The 20466-nt window shown below is 28.6% G+C and overlaps 2 protein-coding genes across 7 annotated transcripts in view; one reads left to right on the top strand and one right to left on the bottom strand.

The window, feature by feature from the left end:
• Nucleotides 1-1126: 1126 nt before the first annotated feature.
• On the bottom strand, nucleotides 1127-6538 carry LOC108727056 (phosphoenolpyruvate carboxykinase [GTP]). Of its 6 annotated transcripts, none has more exons than XM_018454959.1 (8): nucleotides 6328-6538; nucleotides 5554-5991; nucleotides 4690-4950; nucleotides 4247-4431; nucleotides 3694-4088; nucleotides 3066-3413; nucleotides 1856-2122; nucleotides 1127-1627 (listed from the first exon to the last, which is right to left on the bottom strand). In XM_018454959.1, exons 2-8 carry the CDS (start codon nucleotides 5775-5777, stop codon nucleotides 1169-1171), a joined length of 2139 nt encoding a protein of 712 aa, XP_018310461.1. In that variant the 5' UTR covers nucleotides 5778-5991; nucleotides 6328-6538; the 3' UTR covers nucleotides 1127-1168. The 6 variants fall into 6 exon arrangements, with proteins under 6 accessions (XP_018310461.1, XP_018310462.1, XP_018310460.1 ...); XM_018454960.1 differs by having other exon boundaries at nucleotides 5554-5971; nucleotides 6332-6538; XM_018454958.1 differs by having other exon boundaries at nucleotides 5554-5960; nucleotides 6332-6538.
• A 4993-nt stretch (nucleotides 6539-11531) lies between these two features.
• Nucleotides 11532-20466, top strand: part of LOC108727042 (aminopeptidase N) — an 11458-nt gene continuing 2523 nt past the window's right edge. The window contains exons 1-13 of the mRNA XM_018454941.1: nucleotides 11532-11974; nucleotides 12563-13036; nucleotides 14068-14251; nucleotides 14767-14923; nucleotides 15247-15328; nucleotides 15792-16180; nucleotides 16745-17019; nucleotides 17691-17881; nucleotides 18010-18306; nucleotides 18549-18618; nucleotides 19001-19093; nucleotides 19338-19430; nucleotides 19753-19812. Of these exons, the coding sequence (XP_018310443.1) occupies nucleotides 11532-11974; nucleotides 12563-13036; nucleotides 14068-14251; nucleotides 14767-14923; nucleotides 15247-15328; nucleotides 15792-16180; nucleotides 16745-17019; nucleotides 17691-17881; nucleotides 18010-18306; nucleotides 18549-18618; nucleotides 19001-19093; nucleotides 19338-19430; nucleotides 19753-19812 (2808 nt within the window). The remainder of the gene's footprint in view (nucleotides 11975-12562; nucleotides 13037-14067; nucleotides 14252-14766; nucleotides 14924-15246; nucleotides 15329-15791; nucleotides 16181-16744; nucleotides 17020-17690; nucleotides 17882-18009; nucleotides 18307-18548; nucleotides 18619-19000; nucleotides 19094-19337; nucleotides 19431-19752; nucleotides 19813-20466) is intronic.

The following is a 20466-nucleotide window of genomic DNA, read 5'->3' as shown; positions in this document are numbered from 1 at the left end:
GAACTGAGATTAAAGTTAATCTACAATAGCAGAAATGGACATAAGTTACTTTTGGCTAGCACACTTGTGGGTGTTATTTCGCATTATAAGTAATTAGTTTTTAGCCCTTCTTATCTCCAATATTATATTTTTATACTATGGTAAAAAAAAACTGAGTCAATCACAGCTTGAATTCAATTTCTAGAATATCGTCGAATGACAAAAAATGGTAATAATTATCAATTACGTCAATTACTCTACTCATCATGATCTACATTGACTCTCTTCATGATTATTTGTGGCTTCTGAGACAAAAATTGTTGTTGGAAGATCAAAGATTTGATATTCCAAAAAACTATACTCGACTGAAGATGATTATAAAAGGTACACTCTTTGATATAGTTAGAATAAAATAAGATTTATTTTCTGTTGTATAAGAATACACATCTCATATATATGCACACATACAAAATATTTTTACATATTGTATACTTTTCGCAAACTTCCATTAAATAGATTAAAATATAATAGCAAAATCTATAAATTATATTACAGTATAACGTCCCAAAAAATTTTCTAAATAAAAATATATTAAAAATAAAAATATATTAAAACATATTTTATCTTCATGGAGCATCTTTCTAATACTATATACTTGTCACTAAATGTTTTTCAGTCAACATATAAAATAAACTAAGAGAATCACACATTCTTCATTCACAATAATTTTAGTATTGAAATAAGGAAGAATAATCGAATGTCCACAAATTCGATCAATAAATCCATACAATCAAGTAAAATGACTATTTTACCATCAAATATTGCAAAATAAAATTTAGTGATACAAGTGGAAACAACAAAACCTTATTATTTTATTTTTATTTTTAATGTTTATTTTAATATAATTTTTAATTGAAGACGTTTATGGACATATCTTAAGTTGATTGCATTACTTAATTTATTTTAACATTCTAATGTAAAATTATTTTGTTTAATCTTATGTACAATGTAACACATCAAGAAAAATCTTCTATTTTCAAGACTGCTATTTATGTTGATAAAGTTTTGCTGCATAAATCTTGTATTAAAATTGCAATTGCACTGTTACTATAATTTAATATAAAAGTTGTAAATACTTAAAAAATATAATTATAGATTTATATATATATAATTATAAAATTTTAGGAAATTAAAGATTATTAATCTTATCAGAGAGGCGATTGAGTTCCTTTGTAATAGCTTCAGGTAAATCGTTTCCTACTTGAGCATCAAAATATTCCCTCAAATCTTTGACTTCTTTCTGCCAGAAAGTTTTCGGTAATCTAAACAATTCCGTCATGTTTACATTATCTGTGAGATTTTCGAAATTTATAGATCCCGGTTTTGGCAATAAGCCAATAGGCGAGTCCTCAGCAATATCTTCGCCATCGATTCTTCGAAGAATCCAATCGAGGACACGTGAATTCTCACCAAATCCTGGCCACAGAAACTTTCCGTTCGAATCTTTCCTGAACCAGTTAACATGGAATATCGCTGGTAATTTGCCGTTCTTCACATCTGCCATACTCAACCAGTGGGCAAGATAGTGTCCAAAATTATATCCAAAGAAGGGTCTCATGGCAAACGGATCATGCATGATTACTTTACCCTGCAAAATGTATTGGATTCTGTAATTTTGGTTTGTAACTTTCTGTTGTAGAATTGTTTTTTAAATCTCTAGTTCTTCTATAAATGTATTTTAAGTTTATATAGAATCTATATTCATATTGAGATCTGTATTTGCTTTCTCGTCCTTTTTGATCAAAATAATTAGATGCAGCAAAAACAAATGTTCATTAGAATTAATTTTCGATGTAAGAAATGTTCATTAATATACCTTATGTTCCGCAGCAGCTGTAGCTTCAGATCTCATTGCAGCACCGATGAAAACGCCATGTTGCCAGTTTCGAGCTTGATAAACCAAAGGTACACCCTCGGGTCTACGTCCTCCGAATAATATAGCATCGATTGGAACTCCATCTGGATCTTCCCAACAGGGATCAATAATGGGACATTGCTTTGCTGGAGTACAGAATCTTGAATTTGGATGAGCAGCTGGTATCTTAGAACCTCTGAACCAATCATTGCCTCTCCAATCGATCACCTATAATAAGGTAAAAATATTGTGTATACATGTGAGATTTAATCAAAAAGTATTTAATCTTGTTATTCTTCTCGGAACGCAGGCTGTTTCCAAAAGCGTTAAATTTAACCGCACATTTAACGCTAAGGGACTTTGAACTTATTTGAATTTGTATCACTTACGCTGGCTGCCTTATCTTATCCAGGGTGCAATCAAAGTCTTACTACAAATACTTTGAAGCATTTGTCGCATCACATTGACAGTACTTCCAGTTGCTGTATAACAGCTAAACTTTAAATTATTATCAAATGTGCTGATGATATTTCAGACCGAATCGAGCAGCATTCAGGCAGGACATTAACAAGCAAACAACCCGAAATTATTGAGAAAGTCCGTGAGGTATTAATGGAAAACAATGATTAACTATTCAAGAATTGCAAAATGACCTAGCAATTTCAAGATGCAGAAACGCTGCTTGACTCGTTCAGTCATAAATGAAGTGCGATGCGTACGTTTGACAACAGTTCAAAGTTTGAATGTTATATAGTAACTGGGTAAGATAAGACTGCTGGCATGAGTAACATAAGTTCAGATAGATTAAAAGACAGAACCCCATTCAACGCCGCTTCTAGGGTTCCGAGAAAAATAATAAGATCAAATAGTTTTTCTAATCTAATCTCGTATATATAGTATAATTTATATATCGTATTTTAAAAAATATTGTATGTGTATATATATATAATACATATATAGTATATCGTATTTACGTACTATATCGTATTTTTAATAATACTACTACATTAAATTCTAAAAATTGAATTAAAATAATGCAGAAAATAGCAAATAAGTTTCAAACACTATTTTTTTTTAAATTCAAATTTTTCTGTAATTTTTTCGTATTATCATTTAATTTAATTTACAATTAACAATTGCTTATAGACAATCGTCATTCAATCATTTATACCTTGATATTATCTGCAACTTCTTTTTCCATTCCTTCCCAATATACTCCTCCATCGTAAGTAGACGCTACATTAGTGAAGATGGTATTTTTGAAGATAGTTTTCATAGCATTGGGATTCGTAGCCGAACTCGTACCGGGAGCAACTCCGAAAAATCCATTCTCCGGATTAATGGCACGTAAATTTCCTTTATTATCGAATCTCATCCATGCGATGTCATCTCCTACGCATTCAATCTTGTAACCCGGCAAAGTAGGTTGCATCATAGCTAAGTTCGTTTTACCGCAAGCGCTTGGAAAAGCAGCGGCGATATATCGTTTTTTACCCTTAGGATTTGTGATACCTAGTATCTGAAGTGGAGAACAAATTTCACTTTATTATTACTTTTATTCTAAAATTAAAATCGCATATTCTAGCATATATTTGTAGAGGCAATTTTTCATGCTAATCTTGCCCTGGATTACTAGCTCATATTGCTATATTGGATTAGAAAGTCAAACGCAAGAAATCATATATGAATTGAATCAAATAATTATATAATAAAATAATAATAAAGCTATTTCTTATCATTAATAAAGAAACAAGAAGGATAAATTATAATGGAAGAATAGAAAAAAATAGAAAACATACGAGCATATGTTCAGCAAGCCATCCTTCTTTCCTGGCTATCGTCGAGCCAATTCGAAGCGCAAAGCACTTTTTTCCTAATAGAGAATTTCCACCGTAACCACTTCCATAGGATACAATCTCATTTTTGGCAGGTTTGTGAAGGATAATCGTCCTTTCGGGATCGCACGGCCATGAGTGACTTACACTGACTTTTGAATTGTGCTTTGGAACACCCACCGAGTGTAAACATTTAACGAAATCGTCATTTCCCAAAGCTTCGAGTACCTTTTCTCCCATTCTAGTCATTATTCTCATTGAACAGACTACGTAAGCCGAATCGGTAATTTCTATACCAATTTTAGAGAGTGGGGAGCCTACGGGTCCCATACTGAAAGGAATCACGTACATGGTGCGTCCTATGTCACAAAAATCTAGTTATCATTGCAGTCATATAATAATAAATAATCTTTAATTATTTATACAAATATATTTATGATATTTAGTACATTGTTCACATGTATAGTTCATATAATATAATATTTGGAAATCATAAATATTCAAAATTTCTGCTGACCTTTCATACAACCTGGAAAACGTTCCAAAATAGCTTTTTCCATATTATTAGGAGAGATCCAATTTCCAAGCTCTCCAGTTACATCTTTACGTGGTGTAGGAATAGTATCCCTTTCCAAGTCTGTACTGATGAAAGTATGTTTCTCGACGCGCGCCACATCCGCAGGGTTAGTTTTTGCCAACCAGCTGTTATATAAAATGCATTTGTGAAAAAAATTTAAGTATAATAAATCGACTTTTAATATCGAGATACATTGAGATATACAATTAAAATTTAATACGCTCTGAGTGTCACATACGAATTATTTTTCTTAAATTCTTATGAATTGGAAAAAGAAATTACTTTCTGTTAAACAGTATAAATAATAATAAGGAAATAAGGTTTAATAGAGTAGTCTGTAGATGTTTTCTGTTCATAGTTTAGGAAGAACCTGGATCACTCACCAATTTTCATATTTGGGCAAATTTTCGATAGTCCCATTTTTCTGGAGAATTTTTAACATTTGTATATATTCGATATCTGTACCGTTACATATATAAATGTCTTTAGGACTGCATAGCAGAGCACATTCCTCGATGTAATTGCGAAGTTGGGATGAGATCTCTACTGTGCATGCGTTTAAGAGCGGTATTTTACCGATATAATCAAATCCATTTTTTAATAATGGGTCTTTTGCTGGGTGAGTTACGATAAATCTCGAAATTCTGAAAGGGCAATAATTGAAATACGTTAAACAAGGATAACATTATAAATAAAATTGTGTTAATTTTGACTGTTGCAAAATTATGTCAAATATATGTATTTATATATTTTATCACCAACAAATTATTTAGTAATTTTATTCTTTTACGGAAAAAAATCTGACTGAACGATATTATTATAATAGTAATTTATTTTTGAGCTTTTTTAAGTTATAATTTTAAATATTTTCTTCTCGTATAAATATGTGCACGCTGGATTTTTCATTCAGATTAAAATTTTTTAATCGTAAAGTTCGTATAAATTTAAAGAATGAATTTCCTATTTATAGATCTGAATTTTAATTTTTAGATTAAAAATATTAATTTAATGATTTTAGAGTACATTGGTTGCAAGATGTCTAATAATAGAGAGCGAGCATTAAATGGAAAATTAATTAATAAACGCGTCTGCGAATGAGTGTGCATTCGCCTCGTTTCCAATATCTGCCTTTCTGTTTTAAGTTCAAATTAATAGCGTTATTATTGTATTGTTATTATTAAATTATTGTCTTTTTATTAAAAAGCCTTTATTAAAAAGTTTTTATTAAAAAGGAAGTGGATACTTACTGGGGATGATAGATAACGTGCGGCATCCTGCGAGCCTTTTCGACCGTGAAGACGGACGGTGCAAAAAAATGCGTGGAACGATTGATTTTCAAAATCGAAGTTAAGCTGAGACGATGACCTGTTGTGAAACAGCGGCAGTTGATGGAGAGGTTTTGTTTGTTGTCGAATTGCCGCGAAACTCGCGTCAAATTCGTCCAGCTGATACCTTGGAATTTTGGCGGCATGTTACCACTATTCGTCTCTCTTAAAACGCTTCCTTTATATGTGATTGAGGAACGTATTTGCCTACGAACGAGCCCCAGTGATCTGTCCGTCCAATTGGTCGATAAGAAGAGCTACCGTTGAACTTCCGATTGATAGTGGGAAGTGTATGTAAAATCACGATCCGGGTAGGTTTACAGCGATGACTGCAAAACAACTAAGAATTACTGGTTGTAACTGGTGCACATCTGACACACGTTCTGCCACGTTCTTAATAAAGTAATTCGGCTTTTTTGATTGATCAAGGTTCGAAGGAGATTCCTAATGAGAAGCCAACTCCTTGAAAATCGATTAATATTACATATCACCAAGAGACACCACTTTTTTAATCATAAATGATTATCGAAAGCAAGTTGTAAAAGCTCAAGAAATTCTTAATAACGAAGTCAAATTTGAATAAATTGAATATTGAAAAAAATAATAAATAGTCACTGTAGTGCGAAACGATATGCATTGACGACTAAATCTTTCTGGAAAGTAAAAGCTACTTGGTAGCTGTGACGTCGATTAAACTCACTTTCGCATTAAATTGAAATCGGTGATCGAACGGATTTTATACCGAAAGCCGTTAGCCGCTCTCGTTGTTCTATTTTTTATATGACTATCTTGCTTGTCCACTCACTTTCCGCTATTTTACACAGACGACTTAATTATCGTCAACACCGCTGGTAAACGAGTAAGACTACTATTCACGTCCACATTTCGCACTATTATCTAGCTGCGATAAAAGGATCGTGTCTTTTATTCGGGTACTCGAACCCACTCGACGTTCCGTGAAAAACAATGATAAATGATAAAGCCCCATAGGAAAGTTTTATTTAATCGTGTTTGCAAGTAGATGATACATCTTCTGCAAGACAAAGAATTATAGCACTAAGATCATATCATCATCATTCAAGTGTTTACAATGCCGTATATTTTTCTCGGTAGTCATAAACGTCAAATGAGAAGTGACGTAAGATTATTTGGTAAATATAAAAAATCAATAACACATATATATATTTTTGTTTATTAAATAATCACACGTTTCTTTCTTTAAATAAAATGATACATTAAAATAATCCCTCACTGTATATAACAAATTATCGCACTTGTAATTGAAAAACATTTGCTAAAATAAGAAACAACTAAAATATTGGAGGTACTGGCGTTAAAATGATTCTATTCTGTATTATAATATATTATATGCATTTACGTATGTATGTAATTAAAATTTAATATATATGTTTAACAATATTTTACACACACACACACACACACACACACACACACACACACGTATATTGTGTGTATATATATATGCACATAACTTCAAATCAATGGAAAACAAATGCCCTTTATTATTTTTTATCATTATTATATGAAAATGAGAAATAACCTTGTCATTTCTCTTTCTCTCTCTCTCGCCATATTGCGAGAAATATCGGATATAAATTATCGCTGCCAGACAGATGAACTATGGATCAAAGTCTAGAGTGGATTCTATTGAGGTACATCGACGCCAATATAAGACAATAAAACACTTAAGTGTTTAAGTAATTATTTCGAAATTGCAATGTTAATATTCACTGCTTTCCATTTGATGATACAAATCGACACAAGCCGTTCTATCCTTCGACACAAATCGTTCTATCCTTCTTGACATTCAGAGAATGACAAAGATAGAACTTGTCGACTGTGTCTCCTAAAAGGAAATCATATGCAATGAAACGTAATAAAAATAATAGATGCTATTCTTACAATATTTTAAAAAAGTGCATTCTTTTAAAAAAAAAGTGTGAAACATAATATATTCTTAAATTAATTTTTATTTAACTTACATTAAACTAATTGTATAATATGTTATTAAATTATATGTATACGTGTACTTTTATTTGTGTGTGTCTACTTAAATATCTTATTTTAAATGTTGTTACGGTTTTTAAAATCTTTATAGCAATATCTCAATATTCCTCGGGAATATATTGTCGATATATTATAATATTCCAGTCTCACGTCACATTATAAATAATGTGAATGACGAAATCATGCATACAGATACAAACGCTCACTTACGCGCCTTGACGTATCTGGAGGCTCGCCCGTGTGGCCTATGATATGCTTATCGACGAGATTGCATAAGAACTGTATCGTTGACATGATGTATGCATTGATATCAATTTTATAAGAAAAGAGAGTCCAAATTCTAATGATAGTGTTCTTTTATCGTAATTTTATATTTTTATACTTTTTTTCCTTAATTTTTCGTATCTTCTTCCTCCAATCCTCTACGAGGATCTTCATTTCCTTTTCTTTACTGTCTTTATTTCGGTTTTTCCTGTTTTTGCTTTCGATTGCTTTGGTGTAAAATCTTTTTGCTTTCTTTCTCGTTTGATCATTTCTTCCTCTCTTCCTCTTCCTCTTTCTCTGGAGATGAATTGTATTTTATTCATATATTGCATGTATAATGCAATATATTTGATCGAAAAGTGTTTGAAATATGTAGTATAAACGTTGACTGTAGCGCTTATTAGTACGTTGCTTAATGTATTTGCGATGAAAGAACCCCCTGCGACGAGTTGAGCAATTGTTTGCGAAACATTATCGTGGTCTTTAACCTCAGCAATTCATAATTAAAAGAGGGGAAATCTTCAGAGCTGAGTACTGAATATTTCAAAATCGAGCATTACGAAATGTCCACATCAGAGACTATGAGAGGAAAATCGCCACGTCTATTACATTTCGCAAGTTGAGAAAGCGGGCGTGATTAACTTGTTTTTCTTTTAGACAATCTTTGGAATATTATAGCTGCATTATATTATATATACGGAATTTAATTATATTAATTTATGTCCACATCAGAGACTATGAGAGGAAAATCGCCACGTCTATTACATTTCGCAAGTTGAGAAAGCGGGCGTGATTAACTTGTTTTTCTTTTAGACAATCTTTGGAATATTATAGCTGCATTATATTATATATACGGAATTTAATTATACTAATCATAAATTATACTAATAATAAATTACTAATAATAAATTATTTTAAAATAAGAATATATATGATAGATTCAGATATGTAAGTGAACCCAATATTCGAAGAAAGGAAGACGTAGCAAATTCGGTTTATTAAATTCATTATTCATCTCATTTTTCACATTGATAATACACATATTGATGTGTGCGTGTGTGTGTACTTGCACATGTTGTGTATTGGATGTTGGGAATATGATAAGCTTAATGTTTCTCATATAAATGTAATAAACACTTTCTAAGCTAAGAAGAGGAAACAAAACAAGAAAATAACAATTGCATCTTTTTCATTCGCATTTTCGCAATATTTTTTGTTTATACATATATGTATATATATATATGTATTTATGAATTGTAGGTAAAGGAATTGTAGATCAAAATTGATAAAAAAAAATTGTAGATAAAAAATATAACTGATTTTAATATAATATATTAATAATAATAAATATTGATTAAATTAATTGCAATCCAATACAGTAAAATAAGAAGACATCTAATAAATTTGTTAACTTTCTGTTCTCTTATTCATGTTATTATCGCATTGTTGTCGTGCCACCAGGAAAATAGTTCAACATGACGCGAGACTGTCTTTTGCATACATATGTAGCGATAAAATGTAAACAGAAATAATTGGAATGCTGCAATTTGTTTTTGAGAGAAGATTAAATTTTTATTAAGTACTATTTAACTCAATAATAGTTTATCTAGATAACATTATAAAGAAATGGAGACATTATTAAGATATATATATTAAAAAAACCGACATGTAGAATTATAAAAAGATATATACAAATTGTCCTTCAATATTTGAACGCTCTTTATCAAGCTTTTCTGTCCAATGAAGTGATATTACCTCGATACAAATGATAAGAATATACAACATTTTTTTCCAATTCTTTGCTCCATATATTATTACGCAATGTTGACAGTTTATTACTTTGCGCGCTGTAATATCAATTTATATGCAGATTCATAATGTATTATGGATCATATAATGTGCCTTATACTTATTTATATGTATTAAGAACGATATAATATTACACTTTAGTATAATTTTATTGCCAGTCGAGTTGGCATGTGATGTAAAACAGTAAGATTCTTAAAGCCAATCATATAATTTAAAGCACGAAAGGTTAATTAAATCGAAGTGTCATTAAAATCTTTATAAAACTTACTTTTATTTTCTTTCTTAAAACTTGCAGGATTTTTTCAGAGAGAAAGATAAAGGAAAACTTCCTCTCTTCAATAGTTTAATTACTTTCTGATTTTTAAGCACTTTAATATCTGCAAAATATAAAATGATCGATTCCAAGGCAAATGTGAAATAAAAATCCAATAAGAAACAGAAAATATTAAAAACTGTAATATTTGAACACAGGTATATTTGAGTATATTTAATTTTCGATTGCTTTTATTGATCATATGTCCTTAGAAGTTCACATAACAACACTGTACCTATTAGTATTTCATGGTCTCTCGAGAAGTTAAGATCGTAATGTGGCATACAAGTTTTTGGCATTAACGATCTATATATTAATAATCGTAACTATTATTAATTATTGAGGAAGATTACATTTTTATTGGCATAAAACTTTAGTTTATATGGTAAGTCTTTAAAAATAAAATATCTACTTTTGCGACTTTCAAAGATATATGCAGGACACGAACGATTTTATTTTCGATCAAACCGTTTTTATCAAGTATCGAAATTGTTGATGCTTTTTTAAAATATAAACTTTATATTTTTATTCTTCCTATATATTGTTTTGAATGTATATATATTGTTTATAACTATATTTTTATTCTTTACGTATTATACTCAACTGATATAAAAATTGTTTCAGCAATAATAGCATATATTTTATTATTTTAAAATTATAATCTACATTAAAATCTTTTTATTACTTATAGTATCAAAGCAGGCATAAAATAAATATGAAATTCCATGTCGTACGCACAATTATTCGTTAGTTGTTCCTTCATTTAACTGAAATCTGATTATAAAGAATAATAAAGGATAACTTGTACATAAACATATATCGAATTATCATCAGTGATAATTGACCTTGCTTGAGAGAACCATATCATCTCTTTATATAAATCGCTGCCTAATTCTAAATTTCTAAGTTTGAAGTATTAAGAAATTAATTAAATTAATTTTTAATTAGGTTTATTTTGATATGCAAAACAAAAAATAATCCATTAAAATATTAACAATTTTAATTTAAAAAAGAAATGACCATTAAAACTAATAATAGTTATCTTAGCGTGCACATGTGCAAAAACAATTTCATCTAAAAACAATTTTCTACAAAATTATTTAAAAATGTATGTACTTTTATTCCGTTATTTTCATTTGAATTTTTATAAATTAAATTAATTAACACATGTCCTTAGACATGATTAACACAATTGTATTTCAAAGAATAATATAGTAAAAAGTATAATAAAAAGCTATTATAAATTTTTCCCTGTATAAATGAAGTACACATTAAAACCTATGATAAAAATTCCTGTACAGTTTTGATACATTCTCTTATCAAAAGACATGAATTCTGTTTATATTTGTCATTTTTATAACAAAAAGTCATTACTTTGCAGAAAAGATTTAAAATAAAAACAGTCATGGATTTATCTATAAAAATGTTATGTTCAATAACTCTTGTTATAATACTTTATGATTTCATGCATAAAGAAATTTATTTCATGAGAAATGAGAAAAACAAATTCCGTTCAGCAGTTGAACAAATTGACCGTTTACCAACATATATAGTACCCACGAATTATAACATCAAGTTGAAACCGCAGTTGCTGATCGCGAACACCGAAAAGAACTATACTGCTCATACATTAGAAGGCGAAACCAGTACTAGGATCCATATTCTTAAAAAAACGCGATATATATATTTACAAGGATATTTTTTGTTTATATATGACACGCCCACATTGATTAACGAGAATAATGGAAATGTCTATGAATTATTACAACATATGTTTTATAATCCTGCAACGCATATATTAACATTTTATCTCACTGAAGATCTCTCGCCTGGGTTCTATATTCTGAATACAAAATTCTATGGTACATCGGTTCTTCCCAAGAAAGATGTTTTCAAAATTGCATATACAAATAAAAGACGAGATGTAATGTGAGTAAACATTAAGAGATTAAAAACGCATTATTATATACATATATATTGTACATTTTCCAGCTCCTAATATTTTTTAATTAATTACACAGGCCTGCGAAAATAAGACTTTGGAAAGTCCACTGATTTGTAGGAGTGGTTTCTGACGTAAATTTTTAAACTGCATCAGAATCTGGCCACAGAAATTGTTTAGCACGCCAAGATTTTGAGATATTCTATAATCTAAAAGTGCAAAAATGACGGTTTTTTGACATATTCAAATTACAATAACTTTAAAACAAGAAGATATCCGTCGATTTGGCCAATAAATTCAGATTCGTCATGAAAATAATCTACAGAAATGCATATATGTGTTATATCTTCAGGTTTAAAGTTATTGTAATTTGAAGATATCAGAAACGGCTACTTTGGCATTTTTAGATTATAGATTATCTCAAAATCCTGACGTGCTAGACAATTTCTGTGGCCAGATTTGAATTCAGCGCAAGAAATTATGTCGAAAACCATTCCTACATCTCAGTGGACCAAATCTCGCACGCCCATGTTATTGAAGACTTTTCATTATCTTTCATTAAAATTATATTGCAGATGGTCAAACGCACTGAATTTTCAACCTATTAGGGGCCGACAATTATTTCCATGTTGGGATGAACCAGCATTTAAAGCCACTTTTAAAATTTCCATACTGCATCACGAAAATCATACGGCTTTGTCGAATATGCCGATTGAAAATTTAGAGTATGTGAATAATAATATGGTTTGGACACATTTTCACATTACTCCTTTAATGTCGACATATCATGTGGCAGTTGCGCTAATCAATTTTCCATCTTATCGTATTAACGTAAATACCTCCAAACATCAAACTATATGGGGCAGTACATATCCCTCACAATATACAAAATTTGCGGAGAATATGTTTGAAATTGTTACATCGTATTTAGGAATCATGTGGAATAAAACGATCTCAAAAATAGATCACGTTGTTTTTCCAGAATCTGAAAATATATGGAATTGGTATTTGCGAGATGGCGTATCGCAATGGGGACTTATTTTTTATAGGTAAGATGCATACATACATTATTAAGATAGAAAGAAAGAGAAGATATTAATGTGTTAATATTTTTATCTCATCCAAAATTGATTTAATGGGAAAAAGTACAAACATACAACATTAACATTCAAAATTCATTCAAAAATATTTTTATATTTACATTGTTTCTCATACTTAATATAATGGAAGCTGACGAATGAAAAAGTAACGCGTTACTTGTAACATTGTTACCGTTATAAATTACTTTTTTAATAACTGGTAAAGGTATCATTTTTTCCATATCTATAACAACAACGTTGTTACATCTTTTTGATAATGATAACGAATTTTATATATAGTTACGTTTATCGTTACTTTTTATATATACAACATACCCTGATAGCAAAATGTTAGTAATTTGGGGCCAAATTGGCAGCAAACTCCATCAGATTTTGACTACAAAACCGTAGCCATCTGTCTCCACATTTGGCTATGGATTTGTCGACAGAGCCTGTTGATAGACTATGCCAGCAGATTGGTGACAGAAACCGAGCAGAGTCTGCTCGAATCAGGTTCTGCTCTCAATCTGCTCTCAATCTGCTGTCATAGCATGTCTAGCAGGCTTTGTTATATTTCTGACAGCAATTTACTGACAATGTCAGATAATACAAATTCTGTATACAGTTTTCTGCAATCAAAAATTGGTAACAGGTTCTGTTTAAAATCTGTCTCCGCAGGCTATTAAGGATATTTATAACATTTTTATGTATTCATTCAACGTATTAACGATTGTTTTATTAATATTTAAAGAAAAAATATTGCAAAATTTTTTAGATCGATCTCTTATTTCAGCATTAAAAAAGTAACGAAACAATAACTGTTACTTTAAGTAACGGTAACGGTAACGATGTTACTTTTGAGAATCAGTAACTAGTAATAGTAATTAGTTACTATTTTGACTCGATAACGAGTATTAACGATAACTAATTACTTTTAAAATTAACTTACCATTCTTTGATGGAAACTTAACATAATTATATTATTTATTAACGATTTTTAGAGAAACGAGAATTTTATATAATGAAGCAGTAGATCCTCCTTCACGTAAAATAGAGATTATGCGATTAGTGGCACGTGAAGCAGTACATCACTGGTTCAGTAATTTGGTCAATCTATCTTGGTGGTCTTATTTATGGATAACCGATGGTATTGCAGGATTGCTTGTAGCAAATGCCATTAATGAGGTTGTTTTCTTATTTACACATATCTTTGGCATTAGAGAGTTAATTTAATTGCAATTAAAGGGAATTAGAGGATTATTTAAAAAAGAAAATTTCTTGATTCGATGTATAAAATCACAGAAATTTGCAAATTTTTTAGCCATTAAGAATAGAAGAAATATAGACCATTCAATATTTCCTAATTTTTTTAAAATCTGTAATATAAGAAAAGCCAGAAAATAGCACATTTAAATTAAAATAATGTTATAAAATTAATGGTGCTATAAAAAGTAAAATTATTTATAACAACAGTAATAAGAATAATATCTGTGTTATTTTGCTATTATATGTAGATATTGTAGTTAATAATGTAAATAGCTAAATAAATGCGCCTTTAAAAGATAACTTTCAGGCGTCTTTAACGAATCTAATTGTGATATAAAAATGTCTTTAAGACGCATGTTGTTTATCAGTTGTTACGCCGAGCATCTTTTCTGATTAAATATTCATTTCATCAAATTAAGAATCATTATGTCCAGATTTTTCCAGATTCTCGGATATCAGATTTGTTTGTAGTTCAGATTCAACATGATTCTCTTAACTTGGATACTCACTCCCTTATGAAACCTCTTCAACAAGAAATCACTTACATTGCTGATATTGATTTGCTTGTTATCTCCGTTTCTTATATCAAAGGTAAAGTTGAATAAATAATTCCATAAATTCACACACACACACACACACGCGCGCGCGCGCGCGCACACACATTTTCTTTTCATCTTTCTTCTAAATATAAATAGCGTGAGAGAAAAGCTCATGCGGCTTTAAAGAAAAAAAATTGTCTATAATCTCTTTATCTTGCAACATATAATTAACTTTGTATGAAAATGAAAAAAGTATAAAAACTTATAATGAACTTTAATTTTAAATGACGAAATTAATTAAATTTGACAAATTTACGCTATAATAAATTTATTTTAAATATACTTTATAACATTTTTTGTTATAAATCTTTGTAGCACCTGTTATATTTCGCATGTTTCGACATATGCTTACTGATGCGGTATTTTGGAACGGGATTAATAAATATTTAAACATGGAGTGAGTAGTAACTTTAAATATAATTATAATATAATTCATCTTATATGACATTATTTTATTCTGCGGTACATTTAGTATATTTACAAGCGGCTTATTATTTAATTGACTTACTGCTATTTGACTCCAACTTTTAGATTTTATATCGAACTTTAGTCATTTTGTAAAAAGTATCGCGCGTCTACTTAAAATATAAAAGTTATATAAATAATTTTGTAGATATTTACATAAATTATATTATAAATTGCATAAAAAACAGCTAAATTATATATAAATTATATAAAACATAATTGTAATTTATTATAATATTTGATATCAATTAAATTTTAAAATAGAAATTCAACAGCCTATACCGGTCGAAGCTAAATCTTTAATGCTTTTAAATAATTCAAAGTGAATTATATATATATATATATGAATTTCTATTATTAATTGTGTCTCTCACATGGTACGGTCTAAAAATAAGATTCTTATTGTTTAAATTTAAAAAATTTAGTCAACTTAGCTCTGAAAGCTCTGCCTATGATTTATGGATCTCTATGCAAATGGCTCTATTTAAATCGAATTACAAGGACACGTTTGAGCCAGTAATGTCTGACTTAAAAAGCATAATGAATAAATGGACAACGACGAGTCAATATCCTGTGCTAAATGTGATTCGAGAGAGCCGAAGTGGTAATATAATAATATCACAGGAAAAAAACACATGGTGGATACCTATAACTTACACTACACAAACAGAGCTCAATTTTAATGACACTGTGCCCCGCCGTTGGCTAACACCAAATGATCAGCAAATAATTATTTTAAATGTTACACAATTTGATTGGATCATATTTAACTTGCAACAAACTGGTAAGTTTTAACTATTAACTTTGTGAATTAGTATTTGCTTCTATAATATAATATAATATAATTTTAGTATTTTTATTACTATATTAGTATTTGCTTCTATAATATAATATAATATAATTTTTGTATTTTTATTACTAATATATTATTATTAATTTTAATATTACTATTATTATATTGTTTGTCTTTTATTAATGCAAATTTGGAGTATTTACATATTACATAAAAACATAATATTATAATATTCTGTAAGATTGATCTCTGACACGTAAAATGTGTTTTATTTATTATATATTATATGTTTGTGTATATGTGGTGTACAGAAATTAGGACTCCGTGTGATTTGACACTTTTTGTATTTAACAATAGCAAACCCTGTCGCGAGCAATTTAATGTGCAATTATACATATAAATTAATATCCTTGCAAATTGCTTCTAAAATCTTTTTTTAAAGATGTATACTGTTTGCAATATTAAAAAAAAACATATGTATTTATTTTTTTTTGTTTTATGAAACTAACGCAAACAATCTAATGGTCGATAACATTTTTATTTGTTATATAACAGGCTATTATCGTGTTAATTACGAATTAACTATGTGGCAAAGAATCGCCTATTATTTAAATTCTAACAATTATAAAAACATACATGTTCTCAATCGTGCTCAAATTCTTGATGATGCATTTTATCTTGCAATAGAAGAAAAATCAATAAATTTGTCTACATTTTGGGATCTTAGCAATTACCTATCGCGAGAGACAGATTATGTAGCATGGTACCCTATGATCAAAGCTTTTGAATATCTGTCAATTTTTATTCCATTTTCGGAAATTGGACTTGAGGTATATAGTAAATATTATATTCGTCAATGAAATGTGTTACACTGTTTTATAAACATTATAATATCAGTTGTTTCTATTGCTACGATTGTCGCATAATTTAAATTACTATATAAAAATTAATATAATATAATTTTTTATTTTTAAATAATTTTGCATATCAACAAATTATCTGCTATTTAACGTGTAATTATCTAAAATAGATATGTGTATAATAATTATAGTTTATAATATTATAATCTAAAAATTCACACAATAATTTTGCAAGAGACAAGATTAAAGAAGTTTTGCAAAAAATCATGTTACTCGAATAAGATTTGTAATAGTAACTTAATAAATGTTTATATTTTTATGTATAAATTTTTATAATATTTTATTACATTTGAATTTTTTAATAATATCTTTACTATAATTGTAAGAATTAAAACTTTTAAAATACATATCATATGTGCAACAACAATACTGTGTTCGGGGAGACACTATTAGCGCTATTTGTGTCATTCTATCTTCATCGTCTATTAGATGTGAAAGAAGGATAATATGACACAAATAATGCTGATAGCGCGCTCTTCAATCGCAGCCTATATATATTTTACTCATTATTTTCTTCAGAAATAATAATGATACAAATAATAAAGTTCATATAATTAGTTCATTTAACACTTAATTTTTAGGAAAAGATGCGTAGAATTTTGCCTACAGTTTTTAAGAAAATAGGGTACAAAGAAATTCCTAACGAGAATGATCTTACTAAATGTTTAAGACAAGAAATTGCAAAATGGGCATGTGTGCTCGGTGATTCTGATTGCAGAAATAATGCCAAATCTAAACTAGAATGGCATCTTGCCAATCCTGAAAAGCATAAGTATACATATATAAGGAATAGTTCTAATAACCTTTAAAGTCTTAAATTGTTTTTATATGTTGTACTTCGCACTTAATAAGTCTGATACACAAGATGAGTTATTTATTATCTTTTTTTATATGTTGTAGAATTTTGCCATGGTGGGAAGACTGGACATTCTGTAATGGTTTGATAAAAGCAAACGATTCTATTTGGATGAAAATGCTGGATATATCTAAAAGGGAACATAATAAAAAAATTTTAGAATACTTGACCTGCTCTGAAAATTCTACTATTATTCAAACATATTTAAATAGTATATCGGATAATATAACACTAGAAATCAATGTTCGTGTTAATATTTTCCTTCGTATTATCGCAAAGCATGCAAGGAACATTGAAGTATTGGAATATATATTGGAGAATTTCGAAAAAATAAAACCCGCGTATGATATCTCTTTTCAAAATTTATATCATAAATTTATAAAACATTTATGTTAATATATGTATATATATGATAAATATATATTAAAAATATACGTAACATATTTCCAAGTAGCACAGCGCCAAGACGTTAAGGAAGCGCTAAAAAAATGTATAAGCGTTTTACAGGCTGCTGTACTACTTGGTTTGTTATACATTTGTTATACGTTTGTTATAAATATACATTTGTTATTTTTTTCTATAGAGAAGTCAATGTGTTTGCGGCATTAACTGTTATTCTTAATCATGGAAATATTGAAAATCAAGAGAACACGGTAAATCATATATTCTATTTACTTCGATCTTATTAACAGAGCCATCTAGTCCAAAAGTTTCATTTTTAATTTTTAACAGTTTCTGAGAAAATAATTTATAACGCATATAATTAATATATCTTGTCTAATAAAAAAATATCAGCATGTGAAAAGAATGCGAATAGAATATTGAGCAGTTTAATCCAATTAATTTATCTTTTCAAGTGTGTCTGTATTAATTTCATCATGTTATTAGATCTTGCTGACATATATAGTATTTATTCTTTTATTCTGCTTGTTCTTTTACATTTCTTACTTTCAACAAAAGTTTCCCTATTGATACATAACTGTAAATATGATTTAAATATTAAATGATAATAAATACCGAAATAACTCGTTTCAGATTCTAAATAAGTTCGTAATATATCTGAAGGAAGAATTAATAATATCAACCATGCAATTTAAGTTATCCAGTCGAGAAAAACGACTTGAAAAGGTATATTTTAGAAATTCAAAAAATATATTTATAATAATAAATAAAAATATATTATTCAAAAAATATCCTATTAAAATTATTTATTTCCTTCAAATGCTATATGCATGTATACATCATACACATATATAGTATTTTAATTTCATTATGCCAACAAATTGTATTATATTAGAATTATATTACAATCTTATAAAGTAAAATTGAATTATCATTATCGATAATAATTCGTCGAAATAATTGGTTTTAGATACAGAAAATTATGTCAAATGATTTAAAGGAAGACGTTATGTTTAATAAAGAAAAACCGGAAATACTAGTAAATGAAGGTACCAAACAAAAGGTAAATTTTATTACATATGTATAACATTCATATAGAATTATTGATGCCTCATGAGAAAAAGATATATATATATATATATTGCCCGTTTATATATATATATATTTACTAACGTCTATAATTGTGTTTATTTTTGTTTTGTTTTATGTGGATGAGTGAATATACACAGTAAAAAGAAATACAGATAAAAGGAATCTGTGGATAGATACATAAATTTATCGCATAACGCCTGTATACACATACGCACTCGCATACATACATATATATATATATATACACATGTATATAATACTCATGTATAATAGAAATAATATATCATTTTCAGACATACAATATTTCGAAAAGAACTATGAACAGTATGAAACGGGAAATTGACTCTATGCATGTGACTATCCTAAGAATATATGCAACACTGGAAACAACGAGTAATGAAATTCGAATTTATCTTTTCATTGTTATATGTTTATTTATATGTTCATTGTTTTTAAATACGGAGGCTTTAAAAATGGAACTTAAATCTATAGTTGCTGTGATAATACATATATTTAGCTTTATAGTACATTTTATAAAATTTATATATAATTTTGATTCCAAAACGGAGTTAGCTATTGGGTTATTAATATCTATGTCTAGTAGCATATTATATTATCATTCTCAAAGGAACAATAATGAATTCTAATTTTTTAAAGAACAGTATTAATATAGAGCGGTTTGTAAGTTTTAGAATAGTACTAACTTTTATCGTTATTTATATTGTCTAATCCTGCTGATTTGTTTAGGTTTATTTGACTGAAAATGTTTGATTTATTTTCTTTACTAAATATCTTATTTAAAACTTTTTCTCTGATATTTGATGGTTTCATTCGTTAATATCAGATTTTTTTGTGAAATTTTCTTAATTTTTTAATTTTATTAGGTGTACAAAAAAGTTCTGAGCTTTAGATTTCATACAACCGAAATAACAATTTAAATTTTGTATATCTTCCCGCCCTTTTGCGGTTTTAAAGCGTTAACATTTGGCCTTTTAAAATGCCATATG

Source organism: Mycetomoellerius zeteki, unplaced genomic scaffold (genome assembly GCF_001594055.1).
Source record: "Mycetomoellerius zeteki isolate Tzet28-1 unplaced genomic scaffold, Tzet1.0 scaffold47, whole genome shotgun sequence".
Classification (NCBI taxonomy): Eukaryota; Metazoa; Arthropoda; class Insecta; order Hymenoptera; family Formicidae; genus Mycetomoellerius; species Mycetomoellerius zeteki.
The sequence above is the reverse complement of the archived record's forward strand: the minus strand, read 5'-3'. Positions and strand labels throughout refer to the sequence as shown.